At 51.6% G+C, this 18,754-nt stretch overlaps 2 protein-coding genes across 2 annotated transcripts; one reads left to right on the forward strand and one right to left on the reverse strand.

Annotated features, from left to right (window-relative positions):
• Positions 1-1,372: 1,372 nt before the first annotated feature.
• On the forward strand, positions 1,373-9,713 carry TGME49_282200 (ATPase, AAA family protein). Its single transcript, XM_002371385.2, has 17 exons — positions 1,373-1,430; positions 2,060-2,189; positions 2,331-2,422; positions 2,660-2,850; positions 3,128-3,350; positions 3,506-3,604; positions 3,993-4,112; positions 4,321-4,451; positions 4,913-5,162; positions 5,434-5,586; positions 5,981-6,178; positions 6,492-6,609; positions 6,822-7,075; positions 7,435-7,818; positions 8,097-8,269; positions 8,473-8,593; positions 8,860-9,713. The coding sequence occupies exons 2-17, from the start codon at positions 2,117-2,119 to the stop codon at positions 8,965-8,967; spliced, it is 2,688 nt and encodes an 895-aa protein (XP_002371426.2). The 5' UTR covers positions 1,373-1,430; positions 2,060-2,116; the 3' UTR covers positions 8,968-9,713.
• Positions 9,714-10,664: 951 nt separating this feature from the next.
• On the reverse strand, positions 10,665-15,989 carry AP2VIIA8 (AP2 domain transcription factor AP2VIIa-8). Its single transcript, XM_018781894.1, has 2 exons — positions 12,433-15,989; positions 10,665-11,845 (listed from the first exon to the last, which is right to left on the reverse strand). The coding sequence occupies exons 1-2, from the start codon at positions 14,911-14,913 to the stop codon at positions 11,840-11,842; spliced, it is 2,487 nt and encodes an 828-aa protein (XP_018637472.1). The 5' UTR covers positions 14,914-15,989; the 3' UTR covers positions 10,665-11,839.
• Between the last annotated feature and the right edge of the window lie 2,765 nt (positions 15,990-18,754).

Genomic DNA, 18,754 nt, shown 5'->3' on the forward strand with positions numbered 1-18,754 from the left:
GTTCTTCGCTAGAATTGAGTTCCCGCAGCCTGGAGAACACTGTCCGGGCTTTCGATATCAGTCCTTTTCTGTGCTCTTGGGTGGTTGCAGACAGAGCGGACTGGCGGGTGGCCTTTTTCCAAGATGATGCCAAAGGCACACCGAAGTGTAACTTACCGTGGATCGGAGTAACTGAGTCGGTCTGTTTGGGGGATCTCTTTCGGCGCTATGCTGAGTTGGCTCAAGAGAGCGATTCCCGCTTGTCTTTTTTCGTATGTGGCTACACATAGCTCACTTGATAGAGTTTGCAGTTGCCTTTGTGCTACTTAGCGGCAACAGGGCACATTTCGGCAATTCGGTACCCACTGAATAATTTCTAGACGTGGCTTCAACAAGTGGAATATCTTGTCGACACGTCGCCAAACGCCAGATACTTGTGCGCCACCGCAAGATAAGTGTCGCAGCATCTCAGAGTGCAGTACATGCATGCTTTCTCTTCAAGATCCTGCTCGGATGAAAATATCCCGCACGTTGCGAGTTCGGAGCAAAACGGAACAGTGGATGGTGGCCTTGTGTTCGCTTCAAGACTACGGTGAGCCGAGCTGTGTGCCATACCAGTTGCGAGGTCGCCGGTTCTTCGGGGTCCCGCCGCTCCCCTGAAGTCAACTATGGCGGTGGATGCCCATATCATCTTTTTACCAAATATAGTGCTGGCATCTACTTCGAGTCACGCGGGAAATAATCTTTTGGGCATCTCCACCATCCTTATTTTATGGCCGAGCTTGGTTCCGGGCCGCTTTCCTCGGACCCGACGGATTTCTTTGTTCTGGCCCGTGGGGGGTCAAGCGGCGTTGCTGGGTTGTTGGCGCGGCACCTTACAGCGGGGAGGGTCTCGTGCGCTTCGACAAAGTTCAATCACCGCCACATTCGGGGACTCGTTTTTCGCTCTGAACTTCAAGGACTGCATGTACTGTACATGACTACAGCTCCAAGCTGCCATTGGAAGTGTTTTCTTCAGTTTCCGGACCGCTGTTTGTTCGGACCATCGTTGACCCGGAGAAAAGCGCCGCTCTGTCTCCATTGTCAAGGTCAACTGCAGGCAACGTAGCCCGTGCTGAACGCGTGGTGGGTTCGACTGCCCGGTGCCTTTTGTCCCGTATGAAGCCAACACTGTCATCCATGTGCTGACTGGCAGTGGGGGAGCAAAAATCAGTTGAATCGGTTGCTCTCCGAATATCTCCTCAAAGATACCTTTGTCGAACGAGGTCTTTTTTCAACTTACGATGAGCGTTCCTCAGAGGGTCCTCACCGCCTCGCGCGCCCCCGGCGCACGACGGTTCATGTTTGCTGCCATCTTCGTCACTCTCGCGCTCACGTGGCGAACCATGAGTTTGGTGGCTGGCGCCTCTTCTTCTGGGAACACTACAACGCCAGAAGGAAAGCTTAACAAGGTATTAAGGGGCCACAACTCCTGAAGTGAAAACGGCGGAGGGCTCAGGGAGAGCGCAGGGCTGGCAAGGGGAGCGCCCTTGAATCGACTCCCTGGGAAGAACCAACTGGCAGCCACTACACATTTCCGAGCACTGGCTGAGCTTGACACCTCTAGCATCAGCTGGACATATGCCGTCTAAAGTTTTGCGCAGATCTGTGCTGATTGGTGGTGGAACGCTCACAGAATTGGCATATATGGCCGGCCTTCCTGTGCGCAGGGGGCCATCATGGTGGCATCGGCTGCAAGAGAGAAGCACCAGTTCCCCCTCGCCCCCCTCCCCCCTTTCGGCCAGCACTGAGACAGAAAGAAAGAACGAATTTCGTCGTATGCTGTACTCACCGCATCGCCGTCACAGGCTTCAAGGGGCTTGTGGGATAGGTTGCTCCCGTTTTTGCGAGTGTGACGTGGCACTGTCTCCGTTCAGTCAAAGCCGGCACCATTAATGGACACTCCCGTTCAGAACTCCGTTTAGGTGGAATATGTGACACACCCACGCCGTTTACCTTTCTTTTGCTTTAGAACTCTCCAACCAGGGACGGTCTGTGTTGCATACTCCTGTTTCGTGTGGTATCTGCCTTCTATTTGCAGCCTGCCAGCATCAGCCGTGACGCGCGTGACCAGCTTGATCAAGCTGAAGTATTGGCGATGTACATGCGCCACCGGCAAATCACTCCAGTCCACTTCCTCACCGTTCTTCTTGAGGTTCAGGGCGAATTCAGTAAGCATCCACATCGCAAAAGCATTGTCGGAACAGGTGCCCCTACTTTCTGTTGTGGGCCCTTTCAGACAGAGACTGCGCATCTTCTTCCGTGGACAGACAACTGAACTTTCGCTTGCATGTCGTGCTCGTTTTCTGTAGGCATTGTGAGGTCCCTTGAGCAGTGTGGCGCAAACGTATACGAACTTAAGAAGGCAATGAGCAACGTTCTCATTAAGCTCCCTACCTCAGCGGTAAGTCACAGTCGCAGCAGCAACCCGGCCTCGCGAGTCAGCAGGATGTGCACGGTCTTCCGTCCGTAGTTTTTCTCCCGGTTGACGTTGGTATGTTCTCGGTGGCAAGGGCCTCACCCGGGTAGACCCGCGCCGAGGGTTCATCAAAACAACAAACATCTCTGTAGACACCCCTTGGCCTTGGAGTGACTAGAAATTCACGCAGCCCGTGACTATCTGTTGCCGCGTCTGATTCAGGACGTCGAGATTGTCGATGAGCTGGAATCCACGCCTCAGCTAAAACGCGTGGCGCTCCGCGCTTTGGAAATTGCGCAGAAGGACAAGAAGCAGACAATCGGAATGGAACATTTGATTACGTCTCTCTTTGAGGAGAATAACCTGCGAAAGTCGTTGGAGCAAGCTGGATGCAACGTCAAAGTCTTCCTGGAGTCAGTCTGATCGCTAGCGCTTAGAAAAGACATGTCCTCTAACGCGGCACTTTTCGTGTCCGTCCTGCTACGTTACGCGGCCACAGATAATGATGAGGGAACTCCCCTTCCATACAGTTCCACGAACCCAGTCTGCGGTCGACGAAGTACTAGAGCTGTGGCGCAAGTCATGACAGCTTGGTACTGGACATGTTGACATACTGAGAATAGAACCCAACAGAACTGCACCACATGTGAGTTATCATGCGACGCCGACACCTCTTGTGCGCTTGTACAGGCATTCGACCACTATGTACGAAAATAAATTCAAGCAAGACGTTGCCAGTCGATCCATGAAGAAGCAACCGACAGAAGGCAGCCCGGCCACCAGTAGAGCGAAACCTGACGCCTCCGACGAGGAGTTCGTCCAGAGCTTTGGTGTGGACATGACGAAGTTGGCAGCGGAAGGTAAACTGGAGCCTGTTGTCGGTCGCAATAAAGAGATTAAAGAAGTCCTCACAGTAAGTTCGCTTTCAAGCTGAAAACGAGTTCGTTCTTGCTCGCAGGCTCCGCCATTGGCGAGCAGATTTGGCATGAAAGCTAACAGGCTGGTCATGGCGCCATGCATGCAGCGGCATTCAACGCCTTGTTGATGTTTTGTCAACTGCGATCACAGGTTCTCAGTCGAAAGGGTAAGGGGAACCCCTGCCTTGTAGGCGAACCCGGTGTTGGCAAGACAGCTGTCGTCGAGGGTCTCGCTCAACGTCTCGTTGAGGTAAGAACCGCCATCCCGGATGATTTTGCCTGCTGATTCTGTGCACTACCCTCCCCCGCAACCTATCCTTGGGCTGTATCATCACCTCGTTTCAGTTCAAGTTCAGGAGTCCTTTGTTTACAAAAAATATATGGCCTAGCTATGACGTATTTGTTCGTGATGCCGACTGTGCACGACAACTAAGACAACTATATCATTGCATCTCCATTCCCCCCGACTGTGTTTGGTACATTAGTTCCTCCGGCATGGATATCTGGATTACCTGAATATCGTAGAACTTGAATCTGGTAAAGAAAGACCTTCACGAACTACGATGTACACGCCCATGGATTCAGCATCCAGGATCCTTTATTTTATATTTGCCTTTCTGCTTTTCGTCGGTATGAAGGGCATGGTCCCCAAGTCGCTGGAGAACAAGATCCTGTTCGCGGTCGACCTAGGTGCGCTCATCGCTGGTGCGACATACCGTGGCGAGTTCGAGAAGCGTATGAAGGCACTGATCCGATACGTAAGCCATCGTTATACAAAGCAGTAGCACACCTGTAGAGGCTGGTTCAGGCAGACAGAGGAACGTGCAAGTCGAGAGAGTTGCAGTCCGACTGTCAGAGACTCCGCTCTGCCAGTGTCAATTCGGTTCTGCAAGCGTCGGTGAAGTGTGTGGGGCCATTTCAAGTAACATCCGCTTCTACCGTGTGCAAACCTCTACTGTTCCTCAGGCGGTGAACCAAGAAGGACGTGTCATCCTCTTCATCGACGAGCTTCACATGCTTATGGGCGCCGGAAAGAGCGATGGCACGATGGACGCTGCCAATTTGTTGAAGCCTCCCATGGCTAGAGGTGAAATAAGGTGCGACTGAGACACTGTAACACCTAAGAAACAGAATGTGACCCCAATTGAAAAGTTCGGTTCTTCCTGTAGTTCCTTCCGCATTGTACCAAATGTGCTAACGGCAATGATGTGAAAAGATGCAGACAATGAAGGATTGTACCACATGCCAAGATGGTGTCGCGTTTCGGCAGTGGTTTCGCATCGCATCACCAGTGGTACAAACGCCAGTCACTGTGTGATGGTCAGAGAACAGTGGAAACAGACACTCTCTATACGCGAGTCTAGCCTAAAACCGTACACAGTGTTCCATTTTCCCGTCAACTCACATCGGCGCACGCGTCCGGGGCAGCCTTACTGAGGGCCGCTCCTGGTAGGTGAAGAAGCAACTGTTGCCTGTGTCGGCGTCCGGCAATTAATATGCAAACGGACAAGCACTGACGCGCTATTCTTCGCACTCAGTTGTCGGTATCTGGATGCAGACTTGTGGGAGCGACGACTCAGGAAGAGTACAAGATCATTGAGAAGGACGCGGCCATGGAGCGCCGACTGAAGCCGATCTTCATTGAAGAGCCTTCGACCGACAGAGCAATCTACATCTTGAGGAAGCTGTCTGACAAGTTCGAAAGCCATCACGAAATGAAGATATCTGACGAGGCCATCGTCGCTGCTGTTATGCTCTCGCACAAATACATCAGGAACAGGAAGCTCCCTGACAAAGCTATCGACTTGGTGAGTCGTGGTACTTTGCCAAATACAGAAGAGCTGGTATTGCATTTATTCAATTTCCACCCGATGCCTCTCCCGTCAACTTTCCTGAGCACTCATGATCTGCAAACACACGCAGAGATGAATGCTCGACGGAATGCATAGCTCAAGCTCCCGGAAAGCTGTCTCGCGCTCTTGTTGTAGTGATTCATTGCCCAGGCTGGTGCATATATGGCGTCATACAAAACCTGAAACTGACAGTACTGTTTGTGTGTTTCGGTGTAACGTTACGCAGCTGGATGAAGCGGCCGCAACAAAGCGCGTGAAATGGGACTTGAGGTCCCTGAACGACGACGAAGTTGCTATGGAGAGGAAAAATAGCGAGCAGTTCGAGGAAGAGACCCGTAAAGTCGAGCAACAAGATCAGCAACGGATTGAAAAACAAAATGTATGCAACGTGTTTCTCGTGGTGACGTGCATCACAATATGTGGCCGACTCGAAACACACTGCGGCCACCTTTCAGCCAACAGGGCTCTATCCATCTGTCTAGACGGCTCACAAAAAACAAACCACTTGAGCACTGGGAATGACATATCTCTTGAGTGTTGACGTTGCGTTGCGCGAAAAGTTCTCTACAGTGGCGACCTGCAAATGTGGTACTCATTCTGGCTGGCACATTCTGGGCAAGTACAGTCACGGCTGCGGTGTGTCTCTGCGCCAAGAACACAGAGTGAAACAAACACAACGCGCCAAACACAAGCGATTTAGAGATGTAGAAGAGCTCACTCGTAACAGAGGTATCCTCAAGGAGCATTCTTTGCTTTCCCTTGTCTCTTGCCAGCACGGTGATGGAACGGAAGAGGAATTGAAGAACCTGGAGAAGGAAATTGAAGAGCAGTCCCTTCACGAGAAGCAGGAGCTCGTTCTCACTGCTGATGACGTGGCTCAGGTCATTAGCTTGTGGACAGGCATTCCACTTGCCAAGCTGACTGATGATGAAAAATCGAAGATTTTGCGCCTCTCCGATTTGCTCCACTCGGTAAGACTGTCCGCCGTTGTTCACAAATCTATTCCTGCAGGCCTGGCGTGAAGGTGGCTGCCTTGTAACAAATCTAGGTTGCTACAGGCGATTCCGGAGGACACGTGTGGAGAACGATCACTCGATTGTCTCTGTTCAGGTGCCGCGAGCCTTCTTGGTGGGGAACATCACCAGATCGAAAAAGACGTTTGTGGCATATACTCCAGTGGTGCCCAGAAAGCCAAGTTAGCGCAGGATAACGTAGCGTTTGCACAATGTAGTATATCGTGGGAAGATCCTGGTCCTTGCCACCATGTACGCCGCTTCTCTTCAGAGAGTCATTGGTCAAGACGATGCCGTGAAAGCAGTGGCGGACGCCATGGTGCGAGCCCGGGCTGGTCTGAGCCGCGAAGGCATGCCTGTCGGTTCGTTCCTCTTCCTAGGTCCCACTGGTGAGTTCTCCTGAGCAAAAACGACGTCCAATCCGTCATCTGCAGACAATGCTGTTGCCAGACCTCAGACGCAACTCGATGCCGTGTCTTCAGATAGGCCGCGTGGCGATTAAACAGAGTGGCTCCAGAAGAATTCTTGCTGCTCCGCACCACCGTCGGTTGCCTTGTATGGTACATGATGCCGGGTGTCTGCCTTCTCTTGTCCGTTCCAGGCGTTGGGAAAACAGAGCTGGCGAAGGCACTGGCAATGGAAATGTTCCACAGCGAGAAGAATCTTATTAGAATTGACATGAGTGAATTTAGCGAGGCACACAGCGTTTCGCGTTTGATTGGAAGTCCTCCCGGCTACGTCGGCCACGACGCTGGAGGGCAGCTCACTGAGGCTGTGCGTCGCAGGCCTCACAGCGTTGTCCTCTTTGACGAGATTGAAAAAGGACACCAGCAAATTCTTAACATTATGTTGCAGGTGAGAACACATCCCGGAAAGTGTTCTGCTCACCTCACTTGTGACGCACTCGCTTCCGCATGCTTTACGAATCCGTCCTGACATTCGTGGGACGAGAAAAATTCGTCTGCAATAAGGCTCTCGTCCGGCCGGCAAACAGCACCCTTGAAACATGCGCTTGCTTTCGTGCTTTCTCCTGTTGCTTCACTGGAGGGCTCACATAGTGTGTACTATCTGGAAGACAGTATCCTAATAAAATGTCTCTGTTTATTTTGTCAAAATCAGATGCAAGGGAATACATACAAGCGCCCTAACGCTCATGTTGTCTTTCGTATGACATTCAGACCCTCCATTGGATGTTGTTTCCTTGTATTGATCAGATGCTGGATGAAGGCCGACTGACAGATGGCAAAGGTTTGTTGGTAGACTTCACGAACTGCGTCATCATTCTCACTTCAAATGTCGGCGCGCAGTACATCATCTCGGCGTATGAACAAGCAGAAAAGGAATCCAAGACCGCATTGGCAACCTTCGACCCCAAAAGCGGAAATTTGGAGCAATTCGCAGAAGCTGCGAAGGGTGCTGAAGCCGCATCGGAAGGCGACGACTCATCGTCAGAGAAAAAAGACAAGAAGGGAGCTGTCCTCGACAAGAACAAGAAGTCTGGAAATTGGAAGAAGGAAGCACGAAGAAAGATCTTGTCTGAGATTGCAGGATCAGGCCTTCTCAAGCCGGAAGTCGTCAACCGCTTCTCCGGAGTCATTGTAAGAGCATGTCTGCGAGAATCTCTAGAGCAATGGGCAACAAGGATAACGCCGGAAGTCTTGGGTTGCCACCACTGATAATGCTTCGCTTGGAAGGCGGCAGGGTAAAGGCTCAGACGGGGGCTCATTCGTTTTACGGAAAATACCTGGTTTATTACGAGGTACAGCATGCCTCGAGTGAGGTTGACATACCACATTTGTGCTGTTCCGTGAACAACACGACTCTTTCCACGGGATTTCTTATTATTCTTTTCTGTGGATGGGTGTGCTACCTACAGATTTTCGAGCCGATGAATCCTGCAGACGTCAGAAAGATCTTAGCCATCCAATCGAAGGACCTGAAAAATGCGCTACAGCGAAAGGGAATCGAGCTTGTCATCGATGCCTCTGCAGAGGAGTTCATCGTGCAAAGGAGTTACACGCACAAGTTTGGCGCACGCCCCCTCAAGAGGTAACATCTGGAGAAGTCGACGAGAGATAAAAAACCATCTGATTGTCGGATGGCCCATTCACCAGTGTAACACTCAGTCCGAAAAAATACCAGAAAGTGTATGCCGTAATAGACTGATGGTTCTGTGTCCCATCAGGTCATTATTTTTCCAAGTATTGCAACTTTCCAAGTTTGCGTGTCTTTTGTGTTTTCGCACTCTTCAGGTTTGTCGACAACCACATCGGTGCAAAAATGGCTCCGTGGATTCTCAGCGGCTACCTCCAACCCGGCATGCGGGTTACGGTTGTTGCTTCGAAAAGAAACAAGAACACGCTGGAAGCTCATGTAAGTCCTCAAGGGGAGTTTGGTTCAGCCCATTCAAGTTGTGTCTATCAGAAATGTCGGTACGTGATGCCCTTTAAAACCCCAGCGTTGATATCACATACTTTGAGTGTTGTCACGGCGTCTAATGTGAGACCACAGGGAGGCTAGTATACCGAGTCACGTGGTCTTGCGGGGTGGGACAGCCACAGAAGAGTTGTTCAAACTAGTACTTGCCATGACCTTGCTCCCTGAGACTCTCAATTGTTCTGCTTTTAAACTGGTTTTAGGTCTGCAAGGTAGTTATGGGCAAGTGCGACAGGGCAACGAGAAAAGCACGTGTTCTTGCGTCTGTTGCGAAGAAAGACGACAGCAGCCCCGATGATCCCGGTCGATAAGCTTTCCCAAGTGGTACCCTGGGCTCCACTGGAACTATCAGGTGCTTGAGAGGTGTGTTGGACTCTGGAGACAGAATCCACTCCACGTTCCCGGGCGTTCTGTAGAGCAGCGCAAGAATGCTTTGCAATATGGTTGACTGATGGAACAGGCGCTGCGCCCCCCGGGATGCCGCCATATGGATTTTTAATGTCACAGTCTCTCCTGACGGTGACTTCACCTGGAAGAAAGAGCGACTTGTGGCGAGTTCTGAATAGCATATTTCAAATAAGGAGGTTCGCTCTATTGTTTTCGTCGTACGGGCGTGGCAAAGTACTCTGCGATTGTCAGCTTTCGTGAAGAGCATGACATCTTTACTTTAAACATACATAACTACCGCTTACGATACTCTGTCGTGTCACGATCTGTCGATTCGCAACAAAGTTGGAAGAAGAGTCCTACCGTTGTGGAATGGTGTGTGGTCAACAGCTGTCAGTGCCTGGAACTGGAATCTCTGCCTCATTCCTTCGGGCTGGTAAATAGGTCACATACCACGAAGTTGCGGGTGGAATGTCATACGGATTGACACATTGGTTGCACAGCATCTATCAAGATGTCCTGTAGCCACAAGGTCCCGTGTCTTTTTGATCCGTTTTTTGAAGACACTACTGTGTCCGCCTTGCTAAAGACGTGCGATGTTGGCAGCATCGTATAACATGGTTTTCTGCAACGCTGAGGAAACTTCGAAAGACATCAATTCACTTTGACAAACCTACGCAGACCTGGAACCCTATGGTGAGAGAAACACTTTTTTCTGAAAACCCGCCTTTCTAAATATCGTACTAGTGCGTGCATACAACGGCCTCCACAAGCTCGCTGTTGACTTACACAGTGACGTCCATTATCCGCGCTTTACGCGTTTCGCCGAACGGACAGATTCTGTTACGCAGCTCAACGACTGTTTCGTGACGGTGCTTCCCGGAAGGAATGGCCGCTTGACGTGGTCTACAAGAGACTTCAACAGCGACGATATTCCCTCAGTTACACCCGTAAAGAATGCGGGCTCCCCCGCTCCATCGGCGGATCCCCTTGAAAATGCTATTACAAAAGACAGAAGAGGCTCTGCCACCTTGTCATGAATATACTTCAGATTCATATGAATCCAGAAGAGAACTCTGGTCCCCACAGCATGCCCCTGAACGCTGTAAGGGCCCCTTTGCGTGATTCATCACTACCCACCAACCTGTGATCGTGCTCCTCGTCCAGTTTGGGCTTCTCTAGCTGGGCACAGTGCCGACGAGCTTTGCTGCGGATCCTTGACACCAGTCTCGAGCGTAGGTGCGTCCTGTTTCTACGGAATACAAAGGCTAATGGTTTCCTGGAGCTCGGTTGGTTGAGATGGTACAGCGGTGTAGACTGAGTGCTACAGATGAGTAACTGTGTCCCTGACGCCAATCGTGAAGCTCCACTTGAGGGCATCTACTGAAATGGCAAAGTAGAGCTTCCAGGTCAAACAGGTATATCGATCGAAACATATTCTTTTGAAAAGAAAATCGCTACACGACATCCAATAATTTGGCTGCCGGTGTGAAAGTTTTATTAGACAGGCTAGGAGCGATTAGGCTGCTAAGATTGCCCGAATCGATGAACATAAAAAGTCGTAAGACTGGGCTTGCTACCGCATGGTTTGTAGCGTCGTGAGGACAACGCTTCACTACCTCCTACATTGACAGCCATGTACTGTTTCGTCCGGGCAGAGAGATTTTCACATGTGACGCTTTAACGCCGTGAAGTATCGCTCCGCCATGCACGTCCTTTGGCCACCTCTAGTGGTATTTGGCGCGTTGTGAGCACCTCTTCAATATACAATAGTTTCTCTTGAACTCATCAGAAGCGATAAATTGGTAAACGTGTAAGGCTTGCCCAGGAACAGAGAGTGTAACTACAATCGCAACTACACAGACAGGCGCACGCGTTGTCTCGCTACGCTGCTAGGGCTCCACGTCGCAAACACCAAGGCACCACATGGCATTGTGAGAAAGACCGAACAGACACACGCATATATCTCTACGACCTTGGGGGCTTAATTATGCCGAAGAAGGCGTTGCCAGCGTGGGGCGGAGCAAAAGCTTTTACTATGTCCTAAAGCAGCCACCGTGATGCCATTCTTTCTCAATATCCCTATAAATCAGGGCAGTTAAGGAACTGCATCGGAGAGACGGCGCGAAACCATGAACGCAAGCGTCTCCCAAGACGTATACAAATATTCGCTGTATAGAACAGTACGCCCCCGAACGGCCCATGGGCAACGGTCCAGTCATCTGGAATCCAGCGACGAATCATATCCAAGGGTATGCACTGCTACAGGAGATAGCTCAAAACGAACTAGCATACTACTTCCACAGCACAAGCACAACGCACACACCAAGCATTTCATCTTATCTATGGCCCCTTTTCATTGGCGCTGGGGTCACAGACTCTATATGAAATCCCTATACTCCCAAAAGCTGGGTTAAACAGTTCCACAAAAGACAGTCTGAGGCGAGTTCGACCGCCTTCACGCAGCTCAGTGACTCGTAGCCACGACAGCAGGACGCTTGTGTGCAATGGCACTCGTCCACGGACCTGTACTCACAAGCACGCTATCTCACTGACACATGGACCTAGAAATACTTACTGTACGAGTCAGGACACATGAGAGCGTGCAGCCACCGAAAAAGATAGTCAAAAACTCTCCCCTGCAAACGAGTGACCTCTTTGGCGTGCTGTCGTCAAAAAACTGGTCGCATTTCCACACGGAGTTATATGGAGCGAACGGAGATTAAGGGCCGCAGTTATGCGTGTCGCGTTCGGTCCGAGCAACACACTCCATCCATCTTCTGGCGGAAGCGAGATTCAACTCTGGAAAAGCCATCAAAACCAAAGTAACTGGTTCCATACCGATCCAGTACACGGAAGAATCCCCACAATCTCTTCAGAAAAGAAGCGCCGGCGGTCACAGGGTGTCATTTCCATCAATCGTACGCAGGGTGGCATCTTTTCCCTCGGTTCCTTATTTTATGAGTACAATTCGGTCGCATTTCCCTGGTCGGGCAGTCCATTCCGCCATCTCACCACAACAAGGACTTAAGTATGATACAATTTCCCATCTAAGGGTCGCTTGTAACACTGAATGGGGATTCTTCTGAATGTGTGCCACCCTGTTTAGGTGATTTGCTCTGTTGTTTGTGCGAGACAACACGCTGGAGGAGAAGGAGTAAGTCTTGTTGTTGTTGTTTCTGAAAGTGGGCGTAAATGTCCTTTGATAACACAAGAAGCTGCTGGACGTGAAGATCCAACAGTTCCAGCAGTAATCGTTGTTGCAGATTGGGTGGACTTTGACTGGGTAGCCTGGTACTTTCTAAGCAAGGGGAAAGTATGGATAGAAACTGAAACACCTGGTGCTGGTGCGTTGCCTTCTGCACATGCTCTAGGTGCCAGTGCAGAACCTGTTGGAGAAGCGATAGAGAACCAGCCGAGTGCAGCCCCCCCGTGACGCGAGGAGTTTCTTCACGTGAGTCATCCTCCGCATCTTCAGGGCACCGGTTCCTTGCCGCAGCAAAAAATGATGGGGCCACCGTGAAGGATAAATCCTGAAGCATGAGTCGAACAGCATTTTTATAGAGTTCTAATGTCTGGCCTGAAGCTCGCCTAGGTCCAACACCACCGTGCGCTTTCCCGAAAGTTGCCTCGTCGACTGAGGGAATTGCTGTTTGTTCGGCAAATCGCGGAAGCACGGCATGCCGGTTAAGCCTGGAATGTCTATCTTCTACCGTGCTCTCCCGGAGCACTTTGTCTGCCAGAGCAGACGAAGACAGTTCCCGAGAGCCGCGCGGGAGGCGTTCGGCTGTCGATAAGAGTAATGAAGATGCGGTAGCAGGTGACGAAGATGCGGATGAAGAGCAGGACTCGAGAAGAGAGGTGGACCCTCCGGAACCTGCCACAGATTCAAATGGCCCTGAGAAGTTCAGCAAGGACGCCGGCGATGTGGGCCCAGTAATCAAACCCGCCGGAGGTACGGAGCCCGCTAGGGGACCATGTGCTTTTGCATGTTTGCGGAAGTCCACAGCATGGAGATATGCCTGGTAGCAGTCCTCGTAGAATTTGTCGTAGAAATACTTCCGGTTTCCCTTCCAGTATACAGCCCATCGTCGCTTTGTGTTGTCGCGGGAGACTCCGCGGATAACGGGGTAAAATCTATGGCTTCTAAGGATGACTTTTTTGCTCATCGCACCCTCGGATACGCTGTAGAAGGGCGTGCTTCCTGCACCTGTCCCGCCTCCTCCCCCTCCAGACCCGGCGTTGCGACCCCGTTCATGTTTGCCTGCTGTCGAGGTAAAGGAATCGCTGACTTGCTCGTCAGTTCCCTGGTCGTCAGCTGTCGCAAGTGCCGCATCCAGTGTGGAGGAGGGGGAAGGAGAGTGGGACATTGAGGATTCACGATCTTCCTCTTCCGCTAACACGGGGGCAGGATGGTGTCGAGCTTCAACTTCTTCCTTGGTAAGGCCGGCACCGTTCGAGAGAAAGGTATCACCTTGCGCGAACGATGCCGCTGGTGAATTTTGACCGTTTCTGTTACTCTCTTCGCTGTCTGTTTGGCCGTCCGAAGCACGTTTTAACAACTGCTCCTGCAGCCGTGCCCACGCTGCGTCTGTATCCGCATGGACACCTCCTGACCAGCTCCGTTTCCTCAGCTGTTCATCACCACCTTCGCATTCGCCGGCGCTGATGACTAGCCGCTGATGTTGTTGTTTTCTATGCATCTCGTATGCCTCTGTTGCAGTAAGAGTTCTTCGAACGGTCCGCCTCGAATCGACATCCACAGTTGTTGCGTCAGTTGCCCCCTGTAGAGAGGCATCATTAGCATCTGCTTCGGTCACGTGATTGTGCAGAACACCCACCTGAGCACTAGGATGGCGACTATCATTGGCACTGAAGGAATTACTCGACCGGGCCCCCTCACTATGGATGCGGCAGCCAGATGTAACAATTGTTAAGGCCCCTTTGCTTGCGTCAGTTGTATCCCCCTGAGTTGTGCCCGTATTCACATCGCCAAGGCCGATATCACCACCTACGTAGGCGTCATAAAGGCTCGGCGTAGCGGCTTTCGCGGGGTCCTCCCTGGGAGTGATACTGGTCAAGGGGAACCCTGAAATCTTCCCCTTTCGGCTTGGCGCTGCAACATCTTCTTCTTCGTGGTTCCTTCCTCCTTCGTCTCTGTTCACTGCCTTCTCCTCGAGATTCTCCCGAGATGACCCGTCTCTCAGAGTGTTACTAAGCCCAGCGCCCGCCTGCGGAGCACCCACGGAGCCACAACCAAGCGCCGTTTTTGTTGGGCAGTCTCTAGCTCCGAGCGCGTCGTCAGCTGCTTCAAGAGAAGCGACCCTACTTGTTGCACACGTACTCCTGGTGATGCGATCAGACATTTCACTACCCCGTTGATGCCTACCGTCTGATGGCAGCCAGTCCGAAACTACAGAAGCGAGTGGAGGAGCACATGTAGCGCCGGCAACAGCGTTTGAGCTAGTGTCTCTCCCCCACAGCTGATTACGCTGCACGGATTCTCCTGAGTTCGCCGCCTTGTGATGTACGAAAGGCTCGTCGTCTACGTCAGTCCCCATTTCGACAGCGTCGTCAACGCCATTGTTGAACACGAACGGTCGGAAGAGCCTAGCGCTCTCTCCGCTTAGATGGCGCACACGTCGCTTCCGCGCATTTTCTCCAATCGTGGCGGTATCGAAAATTAGCACGTTGTGGCTAGACCGGACTCGCTTTTTCTCCTCTCTCGGCTCATGAGAATGGGTGACCCTGTCGCAGCCGAGCGTCGGTTCAGACGGGAGCTCGACGGACGCTGTGCACGGAGACGCCACAAGCGGTGACGATGTCGCCTCTGAAACGGACGAATTGTCAACCACCGGTTTTGCCATCATCCCTTAGAAAATAGAACATGCACTGAAACACTGCAGCACTTTGAGGGCTCACGCTCGTCAGGAGCAGCTGTGTGAGGTCACGCCGCCACACCGATTAGTACCGCGACCGGGTCACCCCCACAAACCGGGACACGACGGTGCTTCTTTATGATCGTGGCGACAGTCCGACAAAACGTCAATCAAACAGAGTGATATGAGATGGCGTCTGTGCCCTCCTCAGATGCGCGTCTTTGTAAAGATTTGTTTCGTTTTAGCCGCCTCCTACGCAGTGCTCGCACACTATGAGAACAACGCTGCAAGTACACTCACCGGTCACACTACAAGATGTCAGACGCACTGTGGAAAAGAAAAGACGCTGTAAAAGTGGAAGGTTCGAAGCAATTCACTCGTCACCCAGCTCAGCTGATCGAAGGGGGGGAGGAGTTGGCCGGCAGGCGACAGGCGGCTGGTGCGCTGCCAGTCCGCGTCGTAGGCAACTGGGAAGCCCTGGTGTCCGACTGCCACGACTAGCTGCAGCCTTGCAAGAGTGGACGGCCAGGCAAGTTGTACCGCTGCAAAGCCGCCACGCAAGAAATCAACTCTGTCCTGCCGCCAAACAGCACCGCAAAATGTTTTTGTGCGTGCCTGTAATTTTCTTCTGTCTCCTGCAAGTCTGGAATTCACTCCACGCAAGGCGGATTCCGTAACTCCTAACACGGAAAGTGCCAGACGGGCGTGCGTAGGGCACGGACGCGGGGCCACCAAACAAAATCAGTGTCAGCTCTGGTTGGGCTTTCGCAATGGAACGGCTGGACTCTTCGTCCAAATGCAGTGAAAATACATTCGTAGCTGGTTTGTCACACATATGACGAAAAACACACTCCCAAACATGAATTCGGCTCTGGTCATGCGTATCAGCGGGCCACAGGCGCACTGTCGACGAACAGGGAAGCGCGACAACGTTCTGGGCCGTCACGGCGGGGGGAGGTGGTTTGTCTGCCTTGCAGGACCGGCGCCTCCCGCCTGATAGATTGACTGTTTTGAGACTGACGTAGGCTATTTCAGACAGCACCCAAACTAGCCCAAGGCGAGCAAACGTATTCGCTCCTGCACACGTTACAAAAACGCATCCCACAAAAGCGCCGTAGCCGGGTACTCGGGGTCGCGAAATGGTAAGTGCTAACTCCTAGTGAGGTACGAACGACAGGGGACTCCGTCTGCCGCTGGTACAATGTCGCCACTCACACGAGGTAAAAACGACCCTGAAGTTGTTATGTCGCAAACAGCAAAGCGGATCTGGCACAACCCTATGAAAGGGTACTTGGAATACTGCAACCACGGCGATGAATGCCATTCCTCGAAGGACAGGATAAAACAGTAATATCTAATGGATATCTCTCATGGTACGGGAGCGGACACCGGAGACTATTGGGCAGGGAGTGGGTGAGGGGAAGACGGTAAGTGGGGGGTAGTAGTCGCGCGGAACGGGAAGTGGCCAGGGCACGGAACTACCTGAAGGGAGCCACTGACTACAGGTATTACTCGCGCCTAGTAACACCGCGGAAGTGGCACGCGCCTCCAGCATTAAGCTGTGCGTTGGCGCCGGCGTACCACCCAACTTGGGAAGTGTGACCAACCCTGGATCGGGTGGTTCTGCCCTCAACAACAAAGAATCGGTGATCCGGGAGCAGTTCAGCGATGTGGGGAGCCCGCCACTCTGTGCTCATGGTGTAGCTACTCTCAGCCCCACCATCACACTGTAAAAAAGCCGTTCTGTCCCTCAGGGGAAACCATGTTCCGCTACGGGAATGATGGGGCCCTCAGCCCTTCGGGAGTCCATGCGGAACTAAATCCTATCCGGAGGTCGGACCCAGTGCTCTGAAAATAGAAATAGCGAAGCCACAGGGGAACTCCTTCGAAACTACAAGCATATCTACCATGGACAACTCAAGCGTAACCAAGATAAGCTTCGTTTCCAGTCTGCGTTTGACACTGACGCAGGCTGTCGAAGACTGCAAGCAGCACACATGGCAAGCACTGCCTGATCAACCAGCCCAAAGACGCCAAAATCCACTCCCAGGTGGAGTTCTTGCAATGAAAATGGTTTTGTTTCGCTACCCGGAGAAAATAACATGGGCGCGTGGAATGATTGGTAACGAAGGATGTGTCCTCTCCCGTGTAGGGCCTTAACACCGACGATAAGCGAAGAGGTTCTGCTAGTAATCAAATTTTCTGCTGCGTCTCTCCGGTCGTTAGTGACAACTGTCATCATCGCCAAATGTCTGGTGCCTCACCGAACGTAGGTTTCTCGGACAAGACTTTATTGTGTGATTTAAGTGTTTCTCCACGCCAAAGCGTTTGAGCTAAGACGATAGCTGGACCAACGCTGTTGCTTATTTACTAACCGTGTAACTAATCACTCGTTCCCGAAAACAACCCCTTCATTTGAGTAAACTACGGCAGGTGCTCTTTTGTAAACATGGAGACTACCCAGCAGTAGCAGCACCGCATTCGCCTGCACATTCATGTTTCAAATGATTCAAAACTTGTTTCGGCTGACTCCCTCCCGTCTCACGAGGTCCGCATGGCCGGATTATTGACAACACGGCACCGAAAAACGAGGACGTGCCGCATAGCCGTTATTTTGCATACGAGCTGCGGAAATTCCCAAGGACATGAGACAGCGACATTCGCCACCTCTTCTGTGTCCGAAGACGAGCGTCGTGGGGACGGCGATTGTTCCAAGAACACGGTCCTTCACCAAGGAACCAATATGGTGCTAAACCAAACACAAGGGATGGTCGCATATAAGCAGCAGCCGCTTCATGCTTAACTCCGGACAGCGATACCAGCTATAGCGACCTTCTACATCCTTGAATAATGAGGGAATTTCCGTTCTTCATTCGCCACTTTCTTTTTATGATCCCCACTTTGTTGTCTGACTTCGGAGGGACAACGCACCTCATGTTTTAGGTATTCGCTTCTACTCTTCAGTGTACCCAGGACCCATAGCAGTAACACTGCCCGTACACCAAGTCTCCGTATTGTAATACCCCTGTTGTTGGAACAGAGAAAGGCAGTGGCCGCCAGGTGAACTAGTATTGCAAATGCGCCATACGCATAGCTGACATCGGGAGCAGAAAATGTAAATAAGTGAAACGATGTTTTGGTGCTGACTTCAACGGATGCATTGCTGAAGCACCGGAGAAATGCCGCTAAAAAAACTCGACCAGCGTATTCGTCTCCCCGGACAGCGTAGCAAAGAAAATTGCATGTGAATCTACAAGGTAAAGCACCTAAGGCCGAGATTATTCCAGGCACAGAGGGATAACACGGGCATTCGCTGAGGTATGAGCCCATATGTTTTCTTCGAGTTCACTGGTGCGCGGCGCAACTGTGGGCGAGAAGAAATGTGAGCACCACCAGTGAAAAGCGTATATATGTGCACCTTGTCTATCGAAAAACGTTGGTGTTGATCTTCACTGCCATTCATTTTGCAGTATATTCTGCTACTGAAAAAATATAATGAAAGCCTATTAGATGATGATGTAGATGGATATGGGAACCAGTGTATACCCGCTTGCCCGCAGTGGCACTTCCAGCAACCTTTCCTGCCCGTCCTGCCGGTGAGTGGGAGTAGTGGGTCCTGAACAGCCAATAGTTCTGGAAAGACATACGGGAAAGTTACTCTGAGAGTATGTAGACCATGTCAACGATCGAAGGGTACAGATACCGTGTCCTCCAGCACCGGTTGTCGCGAATGAGCAGGATGTGGACGACTAACCACCTCCGTTCGCGGTGCACACTGACACAACAAACCTTGCTTCAGAATAAGCTTCGTAGCACCGGTCAAAAACAACGC

Source organism: Toxoplasma gondii, chromosome VIIa, assembly GCF_000006565.2.
Source record: "Toxoplasma gondii ME49 chromosome VIIa, whole genome shotgun sequence".
Classification (NCBI taxonomy): Eukaryota; Apicomplexa; class Conoidasida; order Eucoccidiorida; family Sarcocystidae; genus Toxoplasma; species Toxoplasma gondii.

Bases quoted from the DNA above. Each gene is read 5' to 3' on its own strand.
- AP2VIIA8 (XM_018781894.1), bottom strand. From the start codon at position 14,913: ATGATGGCAAAACCGGTGGTTGACAATTCGTCCGTTTCAGAGGCGACA.
- TGME49_282200 (XM_002371385.2), top strand. From the start codon at position 2,117: ATGTACATGCGCCACCGGCAAATCACTCCAGTCCACTTCCTCACCGTT. The intron at 6,610-6,821 runs GTGAGTTCTCCT...TGTCCGTTCCAG, and splicing joins CCTCTTCCTAGGTCCCACTG to GCGTTGGGAAAACAGAGCTG. The intron at 7,076-7,434 runs GTGAGAACACAT...TGTATTGATCAG, and splicing joins TTCTTAACATTATGTTGCAG to ATGCTGGATGAAGGCCGACT.